At 37.6% G+C, this 19424-nt stretch overlaps 1 protein-coding gene across 7 annotated transcripts in view; it reads left to right on the top strand.

Annotated features, from left to right (window-relative positions):
- Nucleotides 1-19424, top strand: part of GTF2I (general transcription factor IIi) — a 106898-nt gene that overhangs the window by 57852 nt on the left and 29622 nt on the right. For 3 of the 7 annotated variants that reach the window (XM_036112608.2, XM_036112611.2, XM_036112613.2), the window contains 6 exons: nucleotides 1311-1367; nucleotides 3307-3369; nucleotides 10701-10811; nucleotides 12276-12341; nucleotides 15281-15464; nucleotides 18675-18733. In XM_036112608.2, the coding sequence (XP_035968501.1) occupies nucleotides 1311-1367; nucleotides 3307-3369; nucleotides 10701-10811; nucleotides 12276-12341; nucleotides 15281-15464; nucleotides 18675-18733 (540 nt within the window). Of the gene's footprint in view, nucleotides 1-1310; nucleotides 1444-3306; nucleotides 3370-10700; nucleotides 10812-12275; nucleotides 12342-15280; nucleotides 15465-18674; nucleotides 18734-19424 lie in introns of those variants that run through there. The other 4 variants (XM_036112614.2, XM_036112615.2, XM_036112616.2 and 1 more) reach the window with 2 other exon arrangements.

Consider the following 19424-nt stretch of genomic DNA (forward strand, 5'->3'; position numbering starts at 1 on the left):
ATTGACTTTACAGTCAAAGAAGCCAATGCTCCATGAATTCAGATGTTAATGTTAAAGGTGTTGTGGGGCGGGGGCACTGTGTTTTGAGAAAGCATAGTTTAAAAGTTAATTAAAGAATAATTCATGGTTCTAGATTTATAGATTTACCTAGCGTTTTGAGCTCAGGTGAGTTTTTATAATATTGGAGTAAGTGGAAGAGAATCCCAAGATAATTATGGCATCATAAAGCTAGACATTTAAAAACCCAAAGTATTTGACCTTATTAAGGCATTTTAAGTTAAAAGGTACTAAGACGCTGAATGGCAGTTATTGAAACTGTAATTGATGCTCTTTAAAAATCAAGATAAAATATACTTAAAACCTATGTCTGAGGGTCACACTGTTAGTATAGCTTCTGAGTTCAGTTATCAGTCGATGACCAAATAGATTGGATTTTGCTTCCCCTGTGTGATTTATTCTTACTCCTAGGTAATATAGTTTATTGATACACGAAGGCAGTGATTTGCAGCTTTTTCCATGTTTGCAGCTCAGACATTTAAGGACAGAGGATGAATATTCTGGGGCAGTTTGGGCAATTAATCCTAAGTGGCTCTCTAATGTTGTAGATTACTTCTTTCCTATTTATGAGTAAAACTTCTGCTCTAGTAGGATGAGCCTGTTTACCTTGTGACTGCCTAACCTGATACATTGCTTTATGTTCCAGTTTTTAGAAGCAGGCAGATTATATTACCTGAATTAAAATGCTTTTGAGACTAAAGGTAGTATCTTAAATTTTAACTTACGAGTTTCCTTTTAGTACAACTTTGATTAAATAATGGGGATTGAGTTTCCATAGCTTCCGCCATTGTAAAAATGGAAAGCAGGAAACATTTCACAGCCAAACCTGAACTTGTTTATGTAGACTTTATTAATAGTCTGTGAGCAAAGATAGCATTTACTCTGATTTGTGTTTTTGTGTGTGCGTCATTGACAGATGAGCATGGTACCTTGAACCATAATTGTTCTGTATCTCAAATTCCAACATCTATCAGTAATTATATTGTATAGTTACAGTAAATAATATTAAATCCCCAAACCGACTTAGGTTTATTTTATCTATTTACATTTTAAAATAATTTTTTGTGCTTTCAAATAGAAGTGTTACATGTTTTTCTGAATTAGATCACATTGTTGGAATTAACTGCGAAAGAGTTAATCAGTTTGTATATGTTGTATGGTTAAGTGTTAAATTATTTGCAGTTTTGCCTAGTTTCTCTTCTTTCAATGTAAGTTTTTACTGGTATAGTATATGTGGTTTATTTTCTCTTTAGGAAGCCATCATTCTTCAGAAGGCAATGAAGGAACAGAAATGGAAGTACCAGCAGAAGGTTAGATATAAAGGGATTTTTAATTTGCAGTATTCGTATTGTGTTTGTTCTCTATTAAATATTACCCATAAAACACCTTATTTGGAACCAGAAAGATGATTATTTTGGTATGCCTTCTTAGCCAACAGGTTTATTTTTTTAGTCCTAAGATGTAATATACATATTTTACTCTACTGAGTAATAAAGCATGTGGGGATGAAAACGGAAGTGGTAAGTAAAACTCTTCATGATGCAAAATACTGCCCTTTTATCCTGATCGTCTTGTGCCATATTAAGGATCCCTTAAGAAAGAATGGCTTCAGTATTTTAGACCTAAAAATATGACTGGCTTCTGTTCGTATTTCGTTCTTAAACATATTATTTAATGGTACCATTTTTTAGAGTAGTATTTCCACATAAGATTAATAAAGGAGGGATTTTCTCTCTGATTATTTTTATCCCCACAACTACCCTATGGAACTCCTTTTTCTGTTTCTCAGCCAATCCTCCTTCAATTGTGGCATTGAGGAAATACTTAACTGTGGTACGGCTCTTTAAATTCTCGCAATCCTAAGTGAAACTGTTATCTTGCCGAATGGCTTCCTATTTCTCAGCAGTTTATGTAGCTCCGGGAGAATTCTTGTAGATTTCTCCCAAGGAAAATGACTGGCATAAGGTATCTGAATCTTGTTTTAGAATTATGATTTCTCTCATAAACTGGTCATGTTGTGTTTCTTTTTTCCCTGGAATAAAAAGGGAGTCTATACGATAAATTTTTATTCCTTACATTTGCTTTTTTATGTAACTTTTTAAAGTCATTAATTTTATTTCTACCCTCTTTTGAGGAGAAGGTGGTCTTAAGGTCCCTGGAATGTTGGCTAAGCTTTCCAAATTCAGTTTTAGAATTAGAATTAGGGTTTCTAACTGAAGTACATTTCTTGCAAAAAATATCGAGATGCTTATTTTCAACAATATTTGACATTTCTTTTTGAGAACTTTTTATAGAAAATAGTGTGGATGATTTTTTTTTCCCTGATGTTTTACTGTGTGGAGGTAATAGATGTTTCCTCTGTAACAACATCTCTATTTTAGATAGGCGATCTCCGTGCACCAGGGAGCTACCTGTGTGCAGGCCACACCGGGCCCAGGCAGTCTTCAGGCAGTCTGCGTTGCTCCATAGTCCACAATGGGATCTGATGACTAGGCTTTGAAATACTTGATGTTTGAGATTTTTATTGTCACGTTGCTGTATGAACAGAGTTGAGTCGAACCTGGGTTCTGGTCTTTATTTCTTTACTAACAAGTGAACATGATCTTTGGCAAATCAATTAATCTCTCAACCTTTACAAAATGAAGAGAGTTGATGAGGATGCTCTCTAGCTGAGCTTTCCAGCACTAACATTCTGATGTACATTTGTTTTGTGTAGTAACACAAATATAAATAAAATATCTAAGTCCGTATCAAGTTAGGGGATAGAGTCCTGTATGCATCTGTCCCAGTCATTGTCTTGATATGAAGGTCCCCAAAGCAAAACATTGGTTGTGGTTTTATTTAACGATGTAAACCACTCCTAGGATTTCTGAAAGGAGAGGGGAAATAGTAAACAAAAGAGAAAGCCTTTGTGTCTATCCCAGCATTTTCTAGTTACAGCAGGAAAACAATAGTGACAGCATTATATTCTCCTTCTTCTAAAATCTGAGGTTTTTGAGTCCATCAATGCTTAATGCAAGTAACTTGGTATTATCAAATAGTTTGTCCCAGAGTTTTCTTTTTGTTTTCTCTTATCCCTGTTTGCAATGAAAAGGGTCAGATATTTTAACCTAACAACTGTGAGCTGAATTCAAATGCCAGTAAAAATTTTCTTGTAGGCTGCTTTTGGAGTAACAAATCAGTGAAATGTTGGAACATACAGAAAGTGCTTTATAATGAATGTCATTTTAGAATTTTATTTTTTTCAAGATTCTACTCAGCATGTCCCTTCAGAAACAAGTGAGGACCCCGAAGTTGAGGTGACTATTGAAGGTTAGTTACCTAAAAGCCTTGATTCCAAAAATTTACTTCTGGTCATAAAACTCTTTGTCACATTCACATTGCTAAGTATGCATTTCATTCATTCTTAACGGAAACTTGTGAGAAGAATTGAAGCATATATGTGTATTTGTGACCAAAGCAGCCCACTTCCCAGCAGCGCAGCCGGTGCTTTGGGAGTTCTAGACAACAAAGCAAGCCGTGAGCTCGAGCGGTGGCCTGCGGGTGGACCGAGCTATCCTTTTCTGTCACCGGGAATCGAAAATAAATGAAAACTATGACCAGACGTGATGCACATGAGAACAGATTTTAGAACCTGTGGTTGGGTCGTGATAGAAGAGAGCTAACCAGTACCTCAATGATACGGAAGGGAAAGTGTGGAGAGTTAGTTTGTCTTTCTTCACGTTTGCCCCTAGAAAACTATGAAAGGCTAATGCAGAATCTCTTTAAAAACAACTTTTGAAGCAGTAGCGACAAATAGATTCTTAAGAAATATCTTTAGCTAAAGTGGCTTCAAACCTAATTTTGTCTCCCAAGGTACCGCATGAATGCAGATGGACCAGAGTTATGTATAAATCCAGCTAATGGGATTATTAACAGTATCACTTTTCATATTTAATAACTACTAAATGCATGTTGATATTTTTCCTTTTCAATTAATGTCTCACACTATACCTCTCAAAGGTACCCCCCCTCCCGCAGTACTTCTTTCCTAAGGTAAAATATTGAAACACTACAGTAAATGGCACTATATGGAGGTTTTTTTACCACCACCACCCCTCGCCCTGTTCTAAAGTCCCTAAACTCGGGTAGATGTCATTTTATTGTGTATACACATAAAGGTAATTTTATATATAAATACACATGTATATATAGTTTTGCAAAGTTATGTAGATGTTTTCAGCATACAACATTATAACAGACATTTAAAATACACATAGATCACATTTCCATAGGTCTGTCCCCCCTCCCCCTTCCCAACCACACATCTTGGTACTTCAGGTTTTGGGGATTTTTTTTGTGTGTTTTTGTTTCGTGTTTTGTTTTTTCCTGCAGCCTAACCTTTCTTAATTTGATCTCTCTCTCTTTTAATAACCTGTCTCCTTTGTCATTTGTTATTTATCATGTTTGGCTATTTCATACTATTCAAAATGTTTGTCTTCATTGCTTCTGAATATATATATATATATATATATATAGCTGATGATTCTCATGAAAATTTATTTCATACTTCATGTGTTAATACCTCAATATCACATACATATTTCTTGTATCATTAATATAATTTTACTAACCTAAAAGCAATTTTGAATTGTTTGTAGTCAGCATTAAATACTCAAATTTAATTGCTTTTTAGTTAGAAACCTCAGTTATCAGAGAAGGACATCTTAAGAGCATGTAACTATTATGCACCCTTAGAACTTTGTCCTTTCTGTAGAGATAGGAAAAATAGATGATTATTAAAATAATTAGAATAAAACTTTTTTATGAGAGAAAGAGAGCAGGGGTTGGGAGGGGCAGAGCGAGAGAGAGAATTTTAAGCAGGCTCCCCACTCAGCGCGAGCCCGACGTGGGACTCAATCTCATGACCCTGAGATCATGACCTGAGCTGGAACCAAGAGGGACGCTTAACACACTGAGCCACCCAGGTGCCCCTAGAATAAAACTTTTAAATAGGACTAGTAACTTAGTGGATTTATGAACGCTTAAAGCAGATAAAGGCTGTTAAAATTGCTTAGAAAATAAATACTTTTATAGCACAAGACCTCTGAAGATAATCATGAAATAAATGGATCATAAACCTAAAGTGTGTCAGTCTTTTCATTTTTGATTCTTTGGAGGAGAGTGATAAATCCTGTTTCTTTGAATCTTAAGACAGTGCCAGAAGTTTGCTTTACCCAGCTGAATTTATCAACAAGTTGTAGAATGTCTTTATGTTCAGAAGAGCAGTGAAATGCCAGGTTTTTTTGAAGGAAGGTAAACTGTTAAGTGTGATATTAACAAGGAAGGTCAAATGAGAACTTACATGCACATCTAATGAGAACTTACATACACATCTGTTTGATAAGTGTATTGTATATTTTTTCTGGAAAGATGATTGCAAAATTGTAGAAACTAGTTAAATATCGATAGTGAGAAAAATAAAATGTGGTATATCCTCATAATAGAAAAAAATACACAAACATTGAAATAGGGGGGTGGTTTTTTGTTCAGTTTGGTTTTAAGTAAGTGACCTGAAAAAAAGACCCTTACTATAAGAAGTTTTGAGATTGAAAAATCCCTGCCTTTCATGAACAAAGCAAGTTTAAAAGGAAAATTGTATCTAGAAAGCTTAAAAGAAGCTAAATGAGGATAATCCTGTTTGCTTGGGATGACTTATTTTCTCCCATTATATCTTTCTGCATTTCCCAAATAGTATACAAAAGAAAAAAAAAAGAACTTGTCATCAAGTAAGTTTGTTAGATTTTTCCACAGCACTTTATCATTGATCTCTGTATTTGAAATCGTGTGGAGATGCAAAGAGGCTAATTTGGCATCGATGCAGACACGTCATCTGGATCCTAATCTTTACCACTGCTGGTGGTGTGTGCTCGGGGTTGTGCTCGCCGGTCCATGGTGATCCTTTTGTCTTTGAAGTCAGTGGTACACACTTCCCCCCTTGTGTGACTGAGGTTTGGGAACTCGCCTTTGGAATAAGAGGACCACACTTGCCTTAATTTAGTGAACACTGTGCCCACATTTGGGGGTAAAATCAGACAGCTGACAGGTCTTTGATGCATGCAGAGAAAATCTTATTTCAGAATTGTTTGATATAGCTGTCATGGGCATGGTAATAAAGGGATCTTTTGTGCTTCAGAAGAGGTTCTCTGATCATGTACTTTTTTTAGGACATTGGTTCCCAAACCTGAGCCTTTCACACATGTCCGTTGTGCTGTGGCCTAACCTCCTGTTTGTTTCTTCACCCCAGATTTTTCTTTAAATTGATTGTAAAGAGATGCATTTAGAAATTAATCCTTCATCTTCTGGGGCGCCTGGGTGGCTCAGTTGGTTAAGCGACTGCCTTCGGCTCAGGTCATGATCCTGGAGTCCCGGGATCGAGTCCCGCATCGGGCTCCCTGCTCGGCAGGGAGTCTGCTTCTCCCTCTGATCCTCCCCCATCTCATGCTCTCTCTCTCAAATAAATAAATAAAATCTTAAAAAAAAAAAGAAATTAATCCTTCATCTTCTTAAGTAAAACTGTGTTTGAAGTAGTAGATTTTCTTTCTCCTGTACATGGAAACACATAAATACTTCCACACAGAGGTGCACTTCTATACATAGTTGGCACGTGGACCGTCGTCGGAGAACACTGTTAGAGCTTCGGTAGCTGGATTACTTGTCATCCTCTGTTGGAATCCTTTTTGTGACATTCATGCATAGGACCTTCGTCAGTATTTGGCTGCTGCTTATACTTGAGGACTGCACTTTGCAAGTATTCATTTAATCATTGCGCAAATACCACGCACCTTGTCTGTGCCTTGGGACCTGTACGAGGTAGTAAGGATTTAGGCATGAACCAGATAAGCAAGTCCACTGGAGGGTTTTGATCAAGGAGCAACAGGTTCTGTCCTTCCCTTTGAAGAAACAAGGCTGCTTTATGAAAGACCGAGAGCAGGCAGGGTGGAGCAAGAACACCAGCGCAGAAGGCTGTTGGGTGTGGTTACCCAGGGCCCAAGGCTAGGTGTTTTAGAACAGGACCAAGGCAGTGGAGATAAAAGTGGGTGAATTCAGAGTGAGTTCTGAAAATAGAGTCAATAAGTAGGCTTTGCTGTTCATAATTGTTTAATTATTGTGCTCATCTTAGAAATGTTACCGGCACGTTCATAGAATCTGGATGATTGAGTAGGTTAGTATTTGAATTTTTTGTGTTTTGAATTTTATAGCTGCTGAAGAGTCACGTAATGAACTTCCAGTTGTTTATGTAGAAATTAGAGTTTTAGAGGAGTTGGAACCTGGATCCATGGATGAAAACTGCCATCCATTAATTTGAAATGTGTAGGGTAATTCATGGCTGTGCATAATTTCAAAAGGGATGTAGTGTCAAGTTTATTTTGACTTTTAAAAGATAGGTGTCAGATTGTAAAATATTACTATTGGATTGTGTTGCAAATAAAAGTACCAGAAAATTTGTTTCATATTCTGTTAATGCATTCAGCATTCAGGATGCCGTAATAAATTTTAGCTCTGAAGTCTGTGCTGTCCTGTAGGTATATTTGTAAATACGTTGCAAAAAAGAGAACGGGCTTTTCTTTGAGTTAGGGACAGTAGCTGCCTTTTCTCAAAGTGTGGGTGCTTGTGTTCGTACTGATAGCGTAGTTCTTAGTTATTACCACATAACAACTTGTGCACGTTAAAATATTTTGAAATTTATCTTAAAAGCTTTTAGCATTGATGATGTAAACATTTTTAGTTTGAGCTTGAATTTGAAGCTTCCTGAAATAGGTGTCTCTAACACAAAAGTGGTTGCTTCTAATGTGGAAACGCCGTGATAATTAGAATGACAGCATTTGGTCTGCCAGACCTGAGGGTCACAAGAGGCAAATGCTTAGAGCTTTATGTGATAGTTTTGCTACAGAGATGCAATTTTGATCCTTTGTGGCAAGGATTTTGAGGTCAAGAATAACATTTTCTCATACTTTTGCAAAAGAAATGACAGTTTTTTGCAGCAAAGAGTGGAAAAGACTATGGAAGTTCAGAGCTGTCCTTGTGATTTCATTCCACGTTTCACAGGATTTAAAACACCCAAAGATTGATTAGTAAATATATGAAGTGGGTTAGTCTTTTACTAGAATGTGTGGTGTGATATTTTGTTACCACAAATAATACATCTCTTTGTATTTGTTCACATTTATAGATTAAACTTATTTGTCCCTGGAGAGAAATGGGAAACCACTTTTTAATATATTACAGTCTGATCAATCGCTTGTCTTGTTTGCACATACTCGCCTAGATTTGTCTTTGTTCTTTTTTGTTTATGGTTAATGAGGTTACTTTTATAATATAAATATGTTTATCCTATTCTCTACGTTGCAAAATAAAGTTGGACTGATTGAAGCAGTCTTGACACTTAAAGAAAAGCTCTCTTGCCCTTTCCCCTGGGCCTCAGTTTCAAAGAGTTTATAGTTGAGATGAATATAATAGATTGCTGGGATTCTTCATTACCACCCTCCAGCTCTCTTGTCTTCTTAATTTTATACTCTTTTTGTTTTATGTACTTCAGTTAACAGTTTAAATAATGACCCACAGGGAAAGTACTTTTGTTTTTAATGTCATTGCTTAATGTTTGTAAAGAAATGGTAACATTAAGCATTTAAAATGCTTTGACACGGGGCTCCCGGCTGAGCCGGTAGAGCATGCCACGCTTGGTCTGATCTCGCCACTCTTGATCTTGGGTCATGAGTTTGAGCCCCACGTTGGGAGTAGAGATTACTTAAAATAAAGCAAAAATGGTTTGACACTATTCCTAGGTGAAACGAGTGTCTTTCATTTTACTTTATGCAGACTAGCATAAAAATACTCGTAGGCTTCTAAAAATCTGGAAATGGAAAAAGTTGTTTTGTTTTTTCCCAGTACATTTTCAGAATGGAAGGGTAAATGTATTAATGATACCTCATATGTTTTCCCAAATGTGTCTTTATAGGTTGAATTTAATTACTTGATAATCTTTTATAGTGTTTTGACCGTTTTTACAGCCATTTGACCACTAATCCTTGTAGTAATTTAATAAGCCCACATGACACGGTCAAATTTTATTTTACTAGTAGTTTGTAATTTTTAAATCTTCTACAATAGATTTCTTTTTTTTCTGGATTTGAGGAAGGGTTTCTACAGTGGCAGTCAACACGTGAAAGAGTGTTGTAAGTTGTTCATATGATAACATTTCCCAGTATCCCCTGAACATGGCATTTTTGTCTCCCAGCTCATAAATGGGTCCTGATGTGACTTAATCTGGTATTGGTGACATTAGTGACTTTTTCTCTTATTGGTTAGAATAATCAGCAAATGGCATTAGAGGAAGAACCCGAAGTCAGTGAGCCAGGCGACAGCGTCTGGTCGTGTTCTCTGACTCCTTGAGAGGAATGGCAGACAGGTGTTTTAGGCTTCGGTCAGATTTTCCCTTGATTAACATGCAAAATGCATAGAAGTTATGTATGGTTGTCCCAGGCAATGTTGTGTATTTGGCCGAATTTGGATTTCTTGTTATCTCTTGGAGAGTACCATGCTAGTTTGGTGCTAAGAGTTACACTCAGAGTCTGATCTCAGCTGCACTGTTGAGCATGTGACAAGGTGAAGTCACACAACATTCATGGAGCGGATTTCTTGAGCTGTGAGAGGAGAGTGAAAATTATCTACAAGAGTGATCTGTAGTACTTGAATGGCAGCTTTTTGTGATTGTCTTTAACACAGTGATTATTTCTTTTCTGTCCCATACTGAGTTTCAAGTAGAGATTTCTTAAAGTGATATTTTTAGTAATTTATGGATGATGTTTGAGCAGAAAGCTTAGTATTGTGCCACGTTACATTTTCAGGGTTCTAGAAAAGAGATGACATTGATAGCTTTTCTTATTTTATCCAGATGTCCTTAATTCTAGCATTAGATGAAGTTTCCTAGCAGGGTTGAGGTGCAGGACATATCCATGAAGACCGTAGCACGAACTCGCACTACGAACATCTGAAGTAGTCTACATTCTCTACTTCAATATCTGCTTGTTCATTTCTACTGGGTTTTGTGTTGACTCAGTCAGCATTATCTGTTTCACAAATAACGTAGCCCTATTTCATTAATTCTGTAAGTTTTGTGTTTGTTAAAAGTGTTTGACATAAGTTACCTACCCTCCCTTGTTTATGCATGCTTGGATTTTATATAAGCTGAAATATTTTTCTCTTCAAGCTGTATTTCCTCCCCCTTTTCGTGTATATTTGTATAATTGTAGGTATCTGTCTCTTAAAACCTTTTGCCTGAAAGACTTAAACTGTAATCTTACGAGCTGAGAGGATTTAGGGGAGCAGGGAAATTGAGGAGGATGTAATTCAAATTAGACTAAAGAAGATGAAGTAAGGCAAAGGAAAATGAGGACTATTCACCTGAGCACCTCCCCTCAAGAGTAGGCAAACTGCAGGTGTAACTGGGAAGGAGTAGGCCTCAAATGACCGTAGAGAAGTACTGATGGGGCAGCTGCAAACGGATGTACAGGCCCCCGTCTTTTGAATGTTGAGAATTGAACAGACGGCAGCCAGAACTCACTCAGACTGTTCCTCCAGTGATGACAATTTTCTTTTTCAAGATGATGATTATTCTCCACCTACCAAGAGACCAAAGAGCAGCGAGCCCCCCCAGCCACCAGTCACGGAGCCTGCCAATGCTGGGAAGCGGAAAGTGAGGGAGTTCAACTTCGGTAGGTTCTACCTCAGATACAGGCCCCTTTTCTTTCTTTCCTTCTGAACGTTTTCTGTTTCTCCTAAAACTTGGAGCCATTCGTGTGTGTGTGTGTGTGTGTGTGTGTGTGTGTGTGTGTAGGGGTGGAGGGGGGGGAGATGCTTTAAAATACATTACTGCCTTAGATTCTAACAGGAGGAAAACCAAGGCAATTTGAAGCACGCTTACAGACATTGTTGAAGCTTAGTGTGAGTTGACCAAAGCACAAGACATTGTGTCTTCTGATGTTAAGTACGGTTAATAGACTTTGAATCAGTGTTTTGATGACTCAGTAATTAAGACGTTTTTCTTAGCTTTAAAACCTTCCTTATTTGGGGCGCCTGGGTGGCTCAGTCGTTAAGCGGCTGCCTTCAGCTCAGGTCATGATCCCAGGGTCCTGGGATCGAGCCCCACATCGGGCTCCCTGCTCGGCGGGAAGCCTACTTCTCCCTCTCCCACTCCCCCTGCTTGTGTTCCCTCTCTCGCTGTCTCTCTCTCTCTGTCAAATAAATAACTAAATAAAATCTTTATAAAAAATAAAACTTTCCTTATTTAAGATCTGTTTTCCACTTTGATTTTTTGTGTTCTGTGTAACTGCCAGCAGCTAATCTAACCAAGCCCCAGTGGATAGTGTATCTTTTTGAAGGGATTAATAAAATACTAGTGGAGCAAATTTTATTTGCGATCCATATTTTGAATAGGTAGAACATTTAACTTCTACATTTTTTAAATAGCTTTTTAGTATTTTAATTTGTCATAGTCATTAAATGTTGGATATAAATTGATTTTATTTATAGATAGTAAGTTTACATGTATTTATATTCCTTAGCACTCTATTTTAGGGTGCAACTATATGTAAATACTTATTTCTACACAATTTAGGCGTGTTTTAGAAGGTTTCCTGAATGACCTTGGACACCTCCTCTTTTTTTGCCTCCATTTTATACTGTTTAATTGGACTGGTCTTTTCTGACCTTTTTAGAAATTATCAGGCTAAAAAGAGGTACTCAGTGTTTTGAAAATAAACTTTATTTAAGTCATCCCTACACCCCATGTGGGGCTTGAGCTCACAACCCCAACATCAAGAGTTGGACGTTCTTTTGACTGAGCCACCAGGTGCCCCTCGAAAATAAACTTTAAAAACATCTCTTATAATCTCTCATTGGACCAATTCTAAGAAGGACAAAAAAGGGAAAAGTTCTTAAGAAAGCAGTAAAATTATATAGATGGAGTTGGATTATTAAAACTAGGATGTGTGACTTTTGATCTTGGTTGGGGTCGTGAGTTCAAGTCTCATGTTGGGCATAGAGATTACTTAATGTAAAAAAAATTAGGATGTATTATGTAGAAAATAAGTCTTTAGATGTTGGGTCATTGTAATATAATAGCGCCCCCAGACAGGGATTTATTGTTTAGATGTAACTTAAAACTCTCAATTTTTCAGAGAAATGGAATGCTCGAATTACTGATCTACGGAAACAAGTGGAAGAGTTGTTTGAAAGAAAATATGGTAAGTCTAAACTCAGAAATTCTTGTAATTGTTTGTTGATAAGCCTTTTAACAATTGGGTTACTTTTTATCCAGTGTAAGAAAGTTCACTTCTCACAGTGACGTATCGGTCCATCAGAAGGTTGTGGAGAGTGTCTGTTCAAGTATTAGAAACCTTGTCTCCTAGATTACTGTGAAGCTTTGGGAAAGTTTTCTTTCTGTGATTACCAATTAGCATTTCTTTTAACCCTTCAACATGCTCCTTTGGGGGTTTATTTACATATTTGTTGCAGAGTCCAGGATCTTGGAGATCGAATTGAAGACGAGCTTCTTCATAATAGTCTTTCTTCATCTGCTGTGTTAAGTCCAGTATTCATCTTGTGTCCGTATTTTCTTGACAATTGATATATAATTGGTTAAGTTAGGTCACAAATTGTCTTCTCCTTTTCTTTTATTATTCTGTCCTACATCTGCCTTTAGGTAGTGATCAAAAAAACAAGCACCATGTTACCCCCGGTTGGTATATATTACCTAAAATATATATCATCTAAAAATAGCAACCTTCATTGAACTGTGTTTTTATTTGGAGGATTCTTAACTTTGCAGTGGACTAACAGTCTAGAAAATGGGCTGATTATACTGAATTTTCACTTGAAAATCCTCTTTTTGGAGTGCTCTCCCGCATCACTGAGTTTCTCTGGGTGAAGTTCTTAAATGATAGACTACACTGGCATTATTTAGTTTACTAAACTTGAAATGATAGCTCCTGTACCATTTTTCATGGGTGACAGCTGACCCGTCCGTGAAGATTCGGAATGAGAGTAAATTCAGTAACTTCTCCTTAAGGCTCTCCTAGTAGCCCTCCCTCTCCAGTAGCCATAGCGTTTTCCCTGTGATCTTAATTGGTCCGCTTCAAAGCAGAAACTCCCAGAACTTGTTCTATATTCAGCACTGTTCCGTGCTGGTAAGGTTATAGGCCCTGGGGACAGAATGCTCAGCCCTTTCTCTTCATCCTCTCTCAGGATGTGTTAGGAAGATTTGATAAGATAGACAGCATAGTGTCTGTAATAGCTGGTGCGTAAGTACATAGTAAGTACTTTTTGTATATACTTTCGTTACTATATACTTATTGTAGTACAGATTCGAGTAAAAATAATTTACTGTTAGAAAATCTCAGTGCTTTTCATAAAGGGAAACAAAAATTATGTTTTTGCTTTTGTTGTGATGGTGATTTATTTCATTATTTTGCATATAAGAAAATAATGTTGGGGCGCCTGGGTGGCTCAGTCGTTAAGCGTCTGCCTTCGGCTCGGGTCGTGATCTCAGGGTCCTGGGATTGAGCCCCGCATCAGGTTCCCTGCTCAGCGGAAAGCCTGCTTCTTCTCCCTCTCCCACTCCCCCTGCTTGTGTTCCCTCTCTCGCTGTGTATCTCCCTGTCAAATAAATAAATAAAATCTTTAAAAAGAAAAAATAATGTTTTCCTACTATTGTGAGATTATAAGAACAATATTCACATTTTACAAGTGGAAACAATGGTGATAGCCTTAGAGGAAGATGTTTTCTTTGTTACGTGAATAGGATTTTCAGATGCACTATGTCAACAACGGATGTTAAATGTCAGTATTAGTGTGTACTGTGGTCCACTTGAAACTTCAGTACACGTATTAATGTTTAGCCAACAGACTTAAAATACTAGTGAAAAAGGGCGGCTGTTCTGATGAAGGGGGATTCCTGTGGGAGGAATTGGGAGTAAGGGGAAGCCACGGGGGTCCTTTCCCTGTGGGGCTTACAGGGCCTTTCTGGCCAGGTCAGTAGCTCATCTGCTGTTCTTGCAGCACACGCACTAGAAAGCTGCTTCCGTAGCGGTGCCGTGCTCGTGAAGTAGAAGTTTTTGGAAGAAAAGCCATAGGTGTCTGCAGTCTAGAACATTTGTCGTCGATTGACTCAGCATCAGAAGGTTTAACAGTGGAATTTTTGATACTGTCTATAAATGTGCCTCTATTGTGAGCTTAACCGATGCTTTTTAAAACCTTTTTATTATGAAAATTTCCAAACAAAAGTAAATGATACAGAGACCCTCTAAGTATCCATCACCCACATTCAACAGCCTTTAACATTACAATATTTTCCTTCTTGCCCTCTCTCTCCTGTCCCATCTCTTTTTGATGCAAGCGTATTTTAAAACTGTAGTGTCCCAGACATCCTGTCATTTCAGCTCTTAAGAAGTCTACATTTCAAAATGGGGAGTTGAGGGGCACCTGGTGGCCCAGTCAGTAGAGCAGGCGACTCTTGATCTCGGGGTCGTGGGTTCGAGCCCCACGTCTTAATCTCAGTTCCATTATCACACCTGAAAACATACATGTAATACCCAGTGATGTTCAGATGTACCCTGTTGTTTAGAGAATCTGACCCTTTGTAGTTTGTTTGATAAAATCACTAAGGTCTTCTCATTATATTTGAATCTTGAGACTCCCCATGCTTTTGACCTTTTGCAGCTGCTGCATTATTTTACCTTTGGACAAAGAAATTGTAGCAGAATATTTACAATTCAGAAAAATTTTCTGCTTCTGTTATTTTATTTAAAAAATCCTTTTTACACTAATGTTTATCGTTGAAAAATACTATTTCCTGTAAATACTGTATGTATTAACTGGTGTGAACCGGTATGTTTTTCTGGATCGTACGTTCTTTAGATTTCAGTAGATCGTCTAGCTGCATCTACGTTCCCCCAAAATAATACATTATTTGATTGCAGATTTGGTTAGAGTACCGGCATCGTTGTTGTTCTTTTCCTTTTAGTTCCTTTGTATTACTTTTCTTGTGATTCAGTTAAAGTAAACAGAAGCAAAGATAAAGTTATAAAAGTTACAGAGCAGTACGTATTCAATTACTCTGTCGTATAAGCTGTGTGGTTAATCCCTGCCAATTAATGATTTTTCCTCTCTCTTTTTATCCTTAAAGCTCAAGCTATAAAAGCCAAAGGCCCTGTGACGATCCCATACCCTCTTTTCCAGTCACACGTTGAAGATCTTTATGTAGAAGGACTTCCGGAAGGAATTCCTTTTAGAAGGCCATCTACTTACGGAATTCCTCGCCTTGAGAGGATATTACTGGCAAAGGAAAGGATTCGTTTTGTGATTAAGAAGTAAGACGCTCTTTGGACTCTTGTCTTTGTTCTCGTTTAGTGCATCTTTTTATACTGTTATCAAATGTTCATTAACCTCTAGGGCTGTATTTTAATTAAATTTGAGTTATATATTATTTTATTTACCGCATTTTAATGTGTCGCTGTGGACAGGTTTTTCTTGTTCATGCCCAGACTTGGCTTCTAGAGCATGAATATTTGCCCATATGTGATTGACGTATAGCTGTCATTGTCTTTGTCGAATTTTCTTCTAAGTCTGCTAAAGAAAGGAGTAGAGTATCAGTAGAGTATTCATTTAATCAGAATTAAAAATTTTTAATATTTTAAAAAAGCAATACAGTACCAGTCAATATCAACAAACAGTGTCTTGTTTTAAGAGTTATTTATTTATTTTAGAGAGATTGAGAGAGAGAGAGAGAGAGAGAGAGAGACCCTCAGGCAGACTCTGCACTGAGCGTGGAGCTGGACATGGGGCTCATCTCACAACCCTGAGATCATGACCTGAGCCGAAACCAAGAGTCGGACCCTTAACCGCCTGAGCCACCCAGGCATCCCAAATAGAGACTTCCTGACATGGAAAGGGTGGGGTAGCAGTTAGGATCTGCAGCAGTAAGGGAAAAAAAATCCTTGTCAGTCAACTTCATATAGTAAAATGCTTACCTTACAAGGAGGTCAGAGGTAGGATGATTAAAACTGGTACATGGAGCTCTGCTTTTATTCTTCTCCAGATTCTTCCTTCCTTGTGCTGTTTCCTTAGGCCAGTAGTGTGCTGGATGCAGTAATTCCAGGCTTCACAGCCAGGCAGGGTGTAGAGGAGAGACAGCAGCTACCTTTGTTTCTCTTGGAAGGGGCCTTACTCTTCTCTGGTTAGAATTCTGTCAAGTGCTTATTCCTCAACCAGGTACAGGCACAAGAAGGATAAACCATCATGGGTTTGGACCAAGTGGTACTCGGGCCGCAGGGAGTGGCGATGGGTTTGCTTCTGCTGAAAGACATGGCTTTAAATAAATAAATAACTCTTAAGACACTATTTATTGATATTGATTGGTACTGTATTGCTTTTCTAAAATATTATACTGATACATTGATACTCTACTCCTTTCTCCTTAATGTGTCGCTGTGGACAGGATTTTCTTGGTCATGCCCAGACTTGGCTTCTAGAACATGAATATTTGCCCGTACGTGATTGATGTATAGCTGTCATTGTCTTTCTCTAATTTTCTGCTGAGTCTGAAGACATGGCTTTCATTTTAAGTCCTTCTATTGGGAATGAGTCTTTTTGAATTGTGTTCATATTGTAACTGATTTTTAAACTTTTTTTCTGACATCTCTTGAACTAAGTAAAGTAAATAAAAGTAGTGGAATAGGGACTCCTGGGTGGCGGAGTCGGTTAAGTTTCTGACTCTTGGTTTCGGCTCAGATTGTGATCTCAGGGTCCTGAGATCAAGCCACGCCTTGGGCTCTGCATAGAGTCTGCTTAAGATTCTCTTTCTCTGCCTCCCTCTGCCCCCTGCCCCTGCACTCCCTTGCTCGCTCTCAAATAAAATAAACCTTAAAAAAAACCCGTAGTGGAATAATAGTATTTATCATTTGCAGAAGTATTCAACTTCATTACTTTGGGAACACTCTGGTACTGTGCTGAAAAAATGGGAATTTAACTACTTTGATCAGAGATTACAACCAAGCATGCTTGCATCTGTATTGGTATTCAGTAAGGGGATGACAGCTTTTAAGATTTAATTAAGCACGAAAAAGACCTAAGATCTCAAGATAATAAGTGAGCTGTCCTCCACAGAGAGAAACTTGTTGCAGATAAATTTTTAGTTTTGAGATCTAGTGGACTCATGAAATTGAATTGTCAACCAATGGGCTTGTTCTAAAACCCTGACACTAGCCAAGAACCATCAGTAAGCATACACTGCTTGATGTATTAATGATACATTAATAAGTTTGTTTTAAGAAAACTCTTTTGCACTGTCATTTTATGCTTTTAATATTAGAGATTTTAAATTCATTTTTAAATAGCAAAATAAATACAGAATTTTATAGGTTTGTTATATTTATATAGAATTTTAATATATAGAATTATATTTATACTGAGTTTATTATATACAGATATATAGTATTGCTAGTATTTGCTAACCTTCGAGTGTATAAAACTGTGTTTGGATGTTTAAATGTTAATGCAGGCACATCATGGGATACTTTGTGCCATGCACATCCTGTTTCAAGTCCTTTCAGTATACTTAGTTATAGTTATGGTAAGCCCTCTTCTACATCGAGAGGGACTTTTTTTTTTTTTTACATTATTTATTTGAGAGAGAGCGCGAGGGAGAGGGAGAAGCAGGCTCCCTGCTGATCATGACCTAGGATCATGACCTGAGCCGAAGGCAGACACTTAACTGACTAAGCCACCCAGGCGCCCCTTGAGGGGGACTTCTAAAGCCTTTCTCTAATGGTTAAGGTGGTTCGTCTTGATGTATGTATTTTGTTATGTATTTTGTTTTAAAAGGGTAATTCTATAGAGTTTAGCCAATGTTTTATTTCTCACTCACTAATATTATTTGAATATTATATATAACCATTGATTCAATCCTGTGCTAGCTTCCAACATTTCTGAAATGGGTCATTCTTGTCTCTGACCCAATCCCCACCCCTACCAGCAACCCCTGACTTTAGGTCATTACATCAAAAAGGAATGATGGGCTATATAAGTTAGATTGTAAAAATTCTGTTATCTAGAAATTATATTTTCTGGGCAGTTTTGTATTACAAAATAAAAAACATGTAATCTATCTTACAGATGTGTTAGTATTGAAATATATTTAGGATTTTTATAACCAATTTATAGATGTGTTGAAGTGAGGTAGTCTTGAGTATAATGTAAAATTAAAAGATCTCATTAAAAAGTTTTGTGGCTCTCTTCTTTTGGTGTTACACTTTTATAAGGTATCTTTGGGTTGCAAAGTGAACTCTTTCCGTGAAGGACACATGTTCCAAGATGCACCTTATGAAACAATTTGCAATTACCATTTGGTTTTATTATTCTCTGGAAATCTCCAGAAATGAGGATTTAATTGTGCTCAAGAGTTCAGATTGTCTCTTCTTTTTAAAACTAGTCTTCACGACAGAGTATCTAATAAGTACTAGTAGTTGCTACTTTTGCTAACTGTTACCTGGTAAATACTTAGTACTTTTCTCACCTTGCAGACATGAACTTCTGAATTCAACACGTGAAGACTTACAGCTTGATAAACCAGCTTCAGGAGGTAGGTCTCCAGTCTTGTTTCAAACTGTGTGTCATAGTGGGGTCCTTGGCTGGCTCAGTTGGTAGAACACGCAACTCTTGATCTCAGGGTCATTAGTTCGAGTCCCTTGTGACCATAGAGGTTACTTTAAAAAAATGTGTCAAATCAGAACATTATGTACAAGAAATACACAATATCGAAATAATATTCTCTGCTCTCTAGAAGAATAAACCCATGTTCTTCCTAATAATCCATTATAAATAAGTGCAAACATCACATTGCTGGGAAGACTGAGAGAACTAAACTCATTCTACTTCTGAGGCACAAAGTCTGTTACCTGGCACGGTGAATCAGTGTGTTAACCCACATCTGCATTAGTCAACTGAATCATCCCTCGTCATTATCCACAGGACATAAAAGGGCTTACTTCTTAGAGCACAGAGCTGTGGGTATCATCACTTGTTTGTGAGACGTGTTTCAGGGAAATACAATTGTGACTTGTTCTCTTACTTCACTTGGCTCAGCTCTAGAGGGCTGGGGGTGGGGTTAGAAAATGGAAATCCTGTCACTTTGAGTTGGTGTGATGAAGGCTCGCCAGCATTATCCTATCCCTAAATTTACCATCGTGGAGCTCACCTGCAGGCTACTGTTCAGTGAACTGCACTCTGCTGTTTCCGAGCTATGATCATGACACTTGAGAGTACCTGTGAAA

Source organism: Halichoerus grypus, chromosome 6 (assembly GCF_964656455.1).
Source record: "Halichoerus grypus chromosome 6, mHalGry1.hap1.1, whole genome shotgun sequence".
Lineage (NCBI taxonomy): Eukaryota > Metazoa > Chordata > Mammalia > Carnivora > Phocidae > Halichoerus > Halichoerus grypus.